Source organism: Gnatocerus cornutus, chromosome 1 (assembly GCF_029298725.1).
Source record: "Gnatocerus cornutus isolate USDA-ARS CGAHR chromosome 1, icGnaCorn1.1, whole genome shotgun sequence".
NCBI classification, from domain to species: Eukaryota; Metazoa; Arthropoda; class Insecta; order Coleoptera; family Tenebrionidae; genus Gnatocerus; species Gnatocerus cornutus.
The window spans coordinates 27,690,969-27,701,213 of record NC_142233.1 but is presented as its reverse complement, the minus strand read 5'-3'; the positions used below and the strand labels follow the sequence as shown (position 1 = coordinate 27,701,213).

The 10,245-nt window shown below is 33.2% G+C and overlaps 2 protein-coding genes across 3 annotated transcripts; both read right to left on the bottom strand.

The window, feature by feature from the left end:
* Positions 1 to 1,348, bottom strand: LOC148181209 (lipoprotein lipase-like). The gene is made up of 4 exons (XM_088042231.1): positions 1,250 to 1,348; positions 751 to 1,119; positions 331 to 705; positions 1 to 286 (listed from the first exon to the last, which is right to left on the bottom strand). The coding sequence occupies exons 1-4, from the start codon at positions 1,299 to 1,301 to the stop codon at positions 72 to 74; spliced, it is 1,011 nt and encodes a 336-aa protein (XP_087898357.1). The 5' UTR covers positions 1,302 to 1,348; the 3' UTR covers positions 1 to 71.
* A 638-nt stretch (positions 1,349 to 1,986) lies between these two features.
* LOC148181208 (phospholipase A1-like) lies at positions 1,987 to 3,347 on the bottom strand. Of its 2 annotated transcripts, none has more exons than XM_088044675.1 (4): positions 3,203 to 3,347; positions 2,768 to 3,139; positions 2,337 to 2,711; positions 1,987 to 2,298 (listed from the first exon to the last, which is right to left on the bottom strand). In XM_088044675.1, the coding sequence occupies exons 1-4, from the start codon at positions 3,252 to 3,254 to the stop codon at positions 2,084 to 2,086; spliced, it is 1,014 nt and encodes a 337-aa protein (XP_087900801.1). In that variant the 5' UTR covers positions 3,255 to 3,347; the 3' UTR covers positions 1,987 to 2,083. The 2 variants fall into 2 exon arrangements, with proteins under 2 accessions (XP_087900801.1, XP_087900810.1); XM_088044684.1 differs by lacking the exon at positions 3,203 to 3,347 and having other exon boundaries at positions 2,768 to 2,791; positions 2,904 to 3,015.
* Positions 3,348 to 10,245: the final 6,898 nt, after the last annotated feature.

Genomic DNA, 10,245 nt, shown 5'->3' with positions numbered 1-10,245 from the left:
TAAATTGTAACAACTGCAGAGTATATTATACATAATTAATTATAATTATTATACATGATTAAATAATTATATTAGTCGTCATAATAAGGAGCAGATGAAGTAGTTTTGAGATAATAGTCTCCAGTTGCTTCAGTTTCGATATCCCCTAAATAAACAAAATTGTTCGGACACTGATTTGGCATAAATGAGTAGGTAAGCCATTGGGAACATTTTCTTGCCTTGAAGTGCTTTTTATTTTTTAAAGCAAAAGCCAACAACTCTGTGCTTCTCGTATGATGACAGGTCACTGTTAACAATTAGTAGTTGGCAACAATTTAAGAAAAAAATTACCTGCACTGGAAAGCTGAGTTATGTCTGTTAAGAATTTTGTAGCACATCCAGGCTGGATACTGCCACCATTAGGAAAGAAATCAATGCTACCACAAGAACCTAAATATCCAAACACGCCGCCGTTGGTATGAATTACTTCTACAATGTCAGCATCATCTTTATTTAGTTTTCCGCTCTTTGGTCTATCCTGATAGCTGGGACCAGCCGGATCTAAAGCTATGATTCGGTGTAATTTTTTTCCAATTTTTTCTTTAACTTCACGACTGATCAAACCACTTATTTGTCCACCCAAAGACAAACCCACCGGTAGTACGTTTTCGATAGGAATGGAGTACTTTTCGATTAGCGTTGCCACAAATTTTCCGACAATGACACCTAAAATATGTTATGGGTTTTATGTCATATTTTAGACTTACTTACCTATTTCTGAGGCGGCGAGAACTGATGCAGGATAAACAATCTTTGAATACGGCGAGTAGTCTATTTGAATTACGTTGGTTTGTGGATTTAGTTCAAAAAATGATTCTGTAACGCTGCGATACCAAGCAGTAGTTCTATCCTCGAGCCAGCCATGTAACAAAAGAACTGTAAGAGCATTTTTGTTCAGGGTAGTGGCATTGGAGGAATCAATTATAGTGAAATTTTCCGCGTTATTGTTTGAGAATAAATAGTATTTAATTTTTTTAGGATCTACTATCAGATTTAGATCTCTTTCTCGTAGAGGTTTTTTTGCGTAGATATTATATAAATCTTCCAAGACATCTTTACCAAGTTCAGCTAAATAGGTTCCTGAAACAATAATTATATTAAACACAAGCATAAATTTTGCTGTCCAATTTATCGTAATTATCACATACTTAAAAATATTACAAAAAATTACAATTGAAGACAACTTTTTTTGTAATTTTTAAAATCTTACCGCTGCCTGCACAAGTATGGATCAGTACCAGCAAAATTGCAAACTTCAACATTATTATAAAACCAGCAGCAACCGTCTTACAATTGAAGTAACTCCGATTTTGTGTTAAGGTATTTATAGAAACAATATTTGACACAAATTAAAAGCTTTTAAAAATAATTAGGTACCTTCTTACGAACAACAGATAAAAATTTGTAAACATTTTGCCCAAGTACTAATACTTACTCGTATTACCTACTTGTACAGATTAGATTTGCGATATTAACATATGTCCATTGGGCGTATTGTAAATAGGTTTTAACTATTTCAAAGTTACCATGTGCACACGTATGCTAGTTATACAAAATGTATCGAAAAATAACGCACCAGTAACGGTGCACACTAGATGAGAGATGACGCAAACTATGGAAAAATTATTTTAAAAATTCTAAAATTTGGTTTTCAGCTTAAGAAACTTTTAACGACAGTTGGTAAGTTTAATCAATAAAAAAATTCTTTAAAGCTAAAACAATGACGTACATAATTTGTACAATAAAGTACAGTTTTTGAATTAATCGACTTCTTAAATGCAATAAATCAAAAAATAAACACTACAGAATCTAAGTAAATACGTGTTTTTTAGATATTTGCGTTTGTTTGTACTTTGCGCCGCAAAATTAAAAAAAAAAATTCTCAAATAAATATCTAAGAATAAAATGTTTAAATTAAAATGTTTAAATTACTTGTGAAACCATGTAAATCTATGAAAAAAAGTTATACTTCAATTACTTTTTTTTAATATATTTTTATTATCATGTTCTCAGTATTAAATTAGAGCAGCGATAGCAGCCTTAACTAGTCGTCATAATATGGTACAGTTGAAGTAGTCTTTAGATAATAATTTCCAGTTTTCTTAGTTTTGATATCTCCCAAATTAACAAACTTGTGAGGACAAATATGTGGAGTAACCGAGTAAGTAAACCAGTTAAAACATTTTCTTGCCTTAAAATGATTTCGGTTGCGTACAGCTGAAGCGAACAAAGCTGTGCTTCTCCTATGATGACAGAAAACTACAAACAATTTATAGTATGCTCCAAAAAAAAGTTACCTGCATCATTAAGATGAGTAATATCAGTTATAAGTTTTGTTAAACATCCAGGCTGAATACTCCCACCATTAGGAAAAAAATCGATGGTACCACAAGAACCTAGATACCCAAATCCTCCACCATTAGTATGAAGTACCTCTACTATATGTGCATCATGTTTATTCAGTTTTTCACTCTGTGGTCTGTGCTGGAAAAGGAGACCGGACGGGTCTAATGCTACGATTCGGGGTAATTTTTTCCTTAGAATTTCTTGAACTTTGCGACCGACAAAACCAAGAATTTGTCCTCCCAAAGATAGAGCTACAGGTAGTATATTGTCGATGGGAATTGAGTAATTTTGGATTAACGCAGCAACAAATTCCCCGATAATATTACCTAAAGTTACTTTTAAGTGAGATACTATCATATTTTTCATTTTAAATCTTCCTTACCTACGTCTGCAGCAGCTAAAGATGCTGCAACATAATTAATCCTTGAGTAAGGAGAGTAATCTACTTGAATTATGTTGTATAATGGATTTAGTTCAAAAAAAGCTTCAGTGACGAGTTGATACCAAGCAGTACTTACATTTTGGGTCCATCCATGAATCAGAATGATTGTAGGGGCATTTTTATTTACCAGACTAGCATTAGAAGAATTAATTATAGTGAAATTTTTGGTGTTATTATTTGAGAATAAATAATATTTTATATTATCAGGCTCTACTGTCAGAGTTAGAGGTTCTCTTTTCCGTAGAGGTTTCTTTGCATAAATACTATAACAATCCTCCAAGACATCTTTACTAAGCCCGGACAATTCGTTACCTGAATTTTCGTTTATTAAAAAATTTTATTTTTACAATTTAACTCTTTAAATTTAATTCTCACCAGTGCATCCACAAACATAAGCCAGGATCAACAAAATTAAGAACTTCAACATTGAAAGCAGGCTTTGAAATTCATAAAAAATGTATGTAGTCGCTGTTGTGCTGAAGTTTTTATAGACTGCAGTTATACCTTTGCAGTACTTGTTATTGCCATTTTACTACTCGTATTTATATGCTTTTAATTTCTGATAAAAGATATCAGCGGTTAGCTACGTTTGTGGTATTGGTTACGATAAAATATGTAGTATATAATAATAACTAATGACATTGTTGACATACCAATCTTTAGATCTAATACAATGACTCAAATACAAAAAAATATCTTTTGCTTTTAAAGAATGTTGTTAAATCTATTTGCACCTGTGCCTTTTGGATCAAACAGACTTTTGCCCAAAACTTAAATTTTGAAATTTAAGATGGAGTTTGTAGCTCTGAAAATAAATAATTACACTCAAAAGATTCTGGAATATTAAACGTGAAAAATCTGTAGAAAAAAACAATCTGACATTAAAAAAAAATGAAAACTTGTTTTGACTTCGTCATTTTTTGTCATATAATAGCAATATCGGTATTATCACATAATTGATCTAGAAATGTACATGGGGGAGAGGGGGGCATAGTGGGGTACCGGGGCATAGCGGGGCAACACTCCTGCTGCTCAAATCAAACGCCGTGAAAAAAGTCGAATAGCGTGTTTTGATTGGTTGTCAGTTGACAGTTAACTATGTGTGTTTTATAAAACAAAGTGTGAAAACCTATATGTTTTATAAAACAAAATGTGACATTTAGTGTTTTTGTTAAAAAATTCGCGAAGTTAGGGAGCAAGTTTTTTTCAAATCTAATCATACAAATGTAGTGGCTAAATATGATGAACCTGCTCTTTATGTGTAATATGTATTGATGCCTAAGTAATTTTAAAATGCTACTTTTTCTAAGTAGGTGGGTACATAGTTATTCAAAAATTTGATTTCCTCATAGGATACCCCACTTTACCCCTATGTGCGGGGCAAAGCGGGGCAAATCCCATTTTTCAAAATAATGCTCACATGTCGTAAGTTTTTTATTGTAATCAAAAAAAGTACAACAAAAATCATCCGCAATACATTAGTCGATGATATTTAGTAAAAAAAAATTGTTAATTTCTATTATTTTAAGAAGTGTGGCTAATTGTTTGTTAAGTTCCCCACTATGCCCCCCTCTCCCCTACATTTATACTTACCCATTTTTATTAAAAGCTATTTTTACATACTATAAAAGCGATAAGAGCAACAAAAGTTGCTATTTGTATAAAGGAGCATCCACACCAAAGCAACGTAGAGAAACTTTTATGTATCTGTTGTATCTTTCTGAAAGTTCTAGTGAACTGCTAGAGTAAATAATACAAAATAGAAAATTATCAGCAATAAAATGCGCAAAAATCAATTCTTGTCAAGTAAGTTGCAATAAAAGCAATTTTCGTTTGATCTCGGCATTGGCGTAGAAGGGTATTCTGAGGTGATTCCCCAGGTGAGTCTTTCTTTAACCGCACGTGACTGGTGTAAACATTCGCGCAGCTGAAGCTTCTCTCCTGTCATCTTCCATTTTGCATTTGCTCTGCTTCTATTAGTAAAAGAATATACATACAGGGTGTCCCAGAACTCGCGCCCCAGAGAGAAAGGGCTTATGGAGGCAACAATTCTGAACCAAAATTTTGAAACCATAATTTTTTAACTCAAAAAATAACCGAGATAAGACAAGAAAACTGTAGCCAATCCCGAAGCTGAACAGAATTTGAAAATTGGTAACTATGGACACATACTATCATCCATTGGTCAGTTAAGCATTAGACTCTCGTTGCCTAGGAAATTGGGATGGCCATTTACTCCACTTCTCGAATAAGCTTTCGGGATTGGTTGTTAACTTTTTATCAGTTCTCGAATACTATTAAACTTAGTCAATTTTTGTTTTGAAATTTACCATCTGTATTGCTGTCGGCACCCTCCCTTGCTCTCTGGGGCGCGAGTTCTGGAACACCCTGTATAGAATATACAGTAAAAGAATTGTAATGCAGTAACCAACAAAATTGCTCTAGGTATGTTGCTTTGGTGTGGACGCTTCATTAAGTGCATGAAAGTTCAAACAATAATGTAAACAAAGTTATTAAGTAAAGTAATGATAATAGTAGCAGTAAATGTTAAGTTTAAATAATAAAATTTAAATGTACCTACTTATTTTCTTCATGAACAATAAATGGGGAGTTATTTTTTAAAACTCAGTAAATTCAATTTCGGCTGACAGTGGATTTGATGTAATTTTGAGATTATTTTGAGTAAATCTAACAATGTGTTTATTTTATTCAGTAAAAAACCTCTTGCTAAAACATTGTGTTACCTTCCTATCCCAAAATATGTAGTTGAAGTCAATGTAAAAAAAATTAACAAATTATCGTTTTTCCTAAACCCTTGTGAAAATTTATGAAATAGATTTATTTAGTTTTGAAAAATAACTCCTCATTGTTCATTGGATAATAGGTACTGACAATTTTCCCTGTAGCGAATTTACCGATTTACAAATTACAAAGGAGCAATTTCAGAAATCAGCAGAATTTGAAAAGGATAAGTTAAATGTAATGAACACATGTTAATTTTGATTAATAGATGGCTTCACGTGCAACTGACAAAGTTTTTAGCAATCGTAAAATATAATAATTAAAAACATAATATCTCCTTGCTAATCTGCATTGAAAATAACAATAAATTAAGAACGTATATTGCTAAAGCTTCTTCATACATACAAGTGTCTCAAAACTCGCGCCTAGTCGAAAAAAGGCGGATGCCGACATCAATAAGGACGCCAAAAATGCAATTTGTTTTGTCTTGATGTGCATTAAAATTGAGAAATTGCTTAACGAAAATGACCAATCCCAGAACCTCAAACACAAACAGTATTAATGTTGCTAGGTTTCATAATTAAATCCTAAAAATTTGACACATGAAAACCACACAATGGCGGTTATAAAAAGAACCCATTTATTATAACAAGAAACAGAACACGGCACATGGTGTAATATTTAAATCAAATGCTTGAACAAACCACCATTATTTTGGACACACAGATGACACTCTTTTAACCAAACTTTAACATGCATTTTCAATCATGTCATGCGTGACGTCATCCATAGCTCTCTGAATGCGTTGTCTGAGCTCTGCTTCAGTATTTAGCGGTACAAAGTAAATAACCTTTTTGACGTGACCCCAGAGAAAGAAGTCTAGCGGCTTTCGGTGATAAGCCAGTCGCAAAAATCTCTTCTGACCGGATAATCCTCAGGAAGTAAATGTTCAACCCTGGTATAGTGTGGTACGGGTGCCTGTGATCAGTCGCGAGGATTCTTTGTACAGAAGATCACCCGATGTCTAACTGGCGTACCACAATTCGGATACTTTGCGTGGGGTCTTCCCGGCTTCCAAAACGTTCTCGAAACGTTCCTGTTGCTAACGCCGAATTTCGATCGCACTCTCCAAAAATAAAACTCATTTTGAGGCATTCTGCCGCTGAGTACATTCTGAGCCGTATTAAAATATTTGTTAACACCAGACACCAAGTAGGAAACCAGCAAGCGAGGGAAATCAAAAGAAACGCCGTTGACACACTTGATTTTCCACTGTGTCAATTGTTTTTCCGCCGTGTCACTTGTCATTCAACTCTCGTCAACCAGCAATTTTGCAAGCAAAATTATAGGATTTGACGCCTTTCCTTCCTAGCTTCATGCTACAATCAAAACCTTTCTGCTTGATGAAATCAAAACAGAATTTTAAGTTTTAATGCTAGGTGTACAAAATGCTGGAAACTCGCGAACTTCTTGACGAGATTTTACAATAAATAGTTATTTGTTTCACTAGGCTAGAAAATGGTCATTTGGAAATGCAAGGAAAGTATTGAAATCCGAGCCCGGAGGGCGAGGATTTCAATTTCCGAGCATTTCCAAAACATTTTCTAGCCGTGTCAAACACGAAATTTTGTGCGCCGACAATTATTAATAGTTATTTATTTAGACTTTTGGTTTGAATTTGAAACGTCATTCCCTCATTTAGGGGAATTTCATCAGCTGGGAAATAGGTTGGTAGCACCCCATTCAAATCAAACGATTGCAGATTAATGTAAATTCAAATTGTTTCAGCAAATTTTTGTGGAATCTCTACTTAATTAATTTACCTTTATTATTTTCGAAGGTCATTGGCCTCCAAATCTGCACACAAATTGACACAATTGACATTTATGCAGCGATGCCAACTTGTAAAATAAAACCAATTATTCGAAATGTCACGTTTGATTGCCTAGACATTCAAAAGGTGGTTTTCTTGCCGCAAATGAGTATCACAAATGCCATGAAAAATGACGGAGGCACACAAAAGTAATTTATACATCATTTGCGGACACCACTTTAATTTTTCAGAAACAATTTTTGGAGTGCAGGGATTTGGAAGAAAGGATAAATTTAGGACTCAAACTTCTTTTTCCAGAGATCACAGAAAGCGTAGGTTTTGGTATTACATATATTATTATTATTTACACAATACAAGCGATTAACAGACATAATTAACTACAAATATAACAAGCAAAAAAATCAGATCTCTAGTTCATCTACTAATACCAAAAACTTCGATGATTCAAGAGAAAAATGAATTATCAACTCTCGAAAATTTTCGAAAGAGATGTTAAAGTGACAATCTTGGAAATAACTCACGTGATAATTTTAGCGCATCTTGAACTCACCAAAAGAATCCAAAAGATCTGATATCAGCTCCAACGTAATGTTAATTTATTCATACTTGTAATTTTCAACTAACGAGAGAAGACGACTTTGGCATCAAATTATGAATTAAAAAAAACATGCGTCATTACCTGACGCTGTTAACTAGAAAAAAAAAACATTAAAAAATGTATGTACCTACTTACTTATAAAAGTCATGAACCAAACCAGTTTGAAAGTCGCCTTCTCTCGTGATTTAGGGTTTATATTAGTACCTACCTAGTAATTATTTGTACACAGGTTTAATAATAAATAAATAATAATAATAATGATAATGATAATAATGAATAAATTTATAAAATAACTAATGAGGTGATTAATTATTGATAATGATTAAACTTAACCTGCAGGCAGTTGTATTCAAGTTCAATCGACAAAATACTCATGAATCACACATTCTTTCAAACAATTTGAATGTAACTTTGCAAAATAAAATTCCTTGAATAGTTTGTACAGTGTAAATTAATGAATTTATGCTAAGATACAGGAAATCTTTACAAATGAACTGAAATGATTGGACAAAATGACAAAGTTACTCACGAAACTTTAGTAAGTGTTATCCGAATTAATTACCAGGGCTTACTTAACTACAAACTAAATTGAAAAAATTATAATACCCGATGTAAATGCAAATAATATTCAACTTTTAAAGGACAACAGGTCATTTGATTTCGCAAAGTGCGATTAGGTTTGCACGTGTTTGACTTGTGAACTTCTTTTTAATAAATCGATTTGAATTTACATTTGATTATTCAATTCTTAACGTTGCTCCCTACATACAAATCACGGTAATACAAATCAAGCAACAACTGGACAATACAGCCCAGTTGGATTACTATTTATAGTTTACACAATAATTTCCTTGAAATTAAGTTAATTTCATAATTGGTCAATTGCTGACATTTGATTGGGAGAAAAACGGTCCCTGTCACTTTACCATGATGCTAAATTTTTAGATTTAATTTAGTCTCTGTAAACAAGTGATAATTTAACCAATATTCAACAACTTGGTTGGTATTGTATTTTAATAATGTCCCTTCTTTAACAATTGCTACATAATATGTACATACGCAACGAATCATTCGAACTTATAAATAAGCAACGAAACAATATGATTTACATCATTATCGATAAATCTGTGTCGAATTTAACCACAACAGTTAATCAAAATAGTTTAAATACATTGGTAAGACATACCTCTTTTTTAGATTAAAAAATAAATACATATTTTACAATTTTAGAAATTGTAGCAGCTTGCATTGAAATGATCAATAATGAAATGAATAAAAATAATAATCCTAATTATAAATATGGCCGTTGGTTATCTTCTCCTTCTCCTGGAAATGAAGTAGTAATCTCAGGAATGTCTGGGCATCTCCCCGACTCCGAAACCATTGACGACTTTCGCGAAAATCTCATGAACAAAGTAGACATGATTAACGGAGATGCTAGACGTTGGAATTTAGAACATCCTGAAATACCTCAAAGAACTGCCAAAATATACAACATTGATCGATTTGATCCTGGATATTTTTCTATTCATTACCGCGAAGCTAACAGTTTAGATCCATTGATACGGATATTCTTAGAAACGGCAGTTGAAGCTGTAATGGATGCTGGAGTCAACCCTTCAGAATTGAGGGGGACATACACTGGAGTGTTTGTAGGAACGTTCTGGTCAGATACCGAACATGTTAATGTAATGGAGGAGAAGAGTGTAGCCGTTACAAGGCAAGTTTGTAATTTTACAATGTTATGCCATTTTCATTAAATTTTGTTACTTTTTCATTTGTTTCTAGCTATTTAAGATCTTTTATTTCGCACCGAGTCAGTTATCATTTGAAACTTAATGGACCAACCTGTTTAGTGGATACAGCTTGCAGCAGCTCCTTCAACGCTCTTGACATGGCCCATAAGGCAATCAGAAGCGGACAATGCGACAGTGCTCTTGTTGGAGGTGCCAATCTTCTTTTGCATCCTGGTAACTGCTACCAGTTTTTTCGGTAAATTTTTTTATTAAAATGCGTTTTATAAAATTTGTTTTCCTGACCAGGTTGGGTGTCCTAAGTGCTGATGGCTTCTCCAAAGTTTTTGATCAAAATGCTAATGGTTATGTAAGGGGTGAAACCATTGCTTGTCTTTTTCTCCAAAAATCTAAAAATGCTCGCAGAATCTATGCAAACGTTATCAATACCAAAGCCAGTTTCGATGGATTTAAAGAACATGGAATTACATTTCCGTCATATCACGCCCAA

Bases quoted from the DNA above. Each gene is read 5' to 3' on its own strand.
- LOC148181209 (XM_088042231.1), bottom strand. From the start codon at position 1,301: ATGTTGAAGTTTGCAATTTTGCTGGTACTGATCCATACTTGTGCAGGC. The intron at 1,120-1,249 runs GTAAGATTTTAA...TTATTGTTTCAG, and splicing joins CCATACTTGTGCAGGCAGCG to GAACCTATTTAGCTGAACTT. The intron at 287-330 runs GTAATTTTTTTC...AATTGTTAACAG, and splicing joins AACTCAGCTTTCCAGTGCAG to TGACCTGTCATCATACGAGA.
- LOC148181208 (XM_088044675.1), bottom strand. From the start codon at position 3,254: ATGTTGAAGTTCTTAATTTTGTTGATCCTGGCTTATGTTTGTGGATGC. The intron at 3,140-3,202 runs GTGAGAATTAAA...ACGAAAATTCAG, and splicing joins TTATGTTTGTGGATGCACTG to GTAACGAATTGTCCGGGCTT. The intron at 2,712-2,767 runs GTAAGGAAGATT...AAGTAACTTTAG, and splicing joins TTTAGCTGCTGCAGACGTAG to GTAATATTATCGGGGAATTT.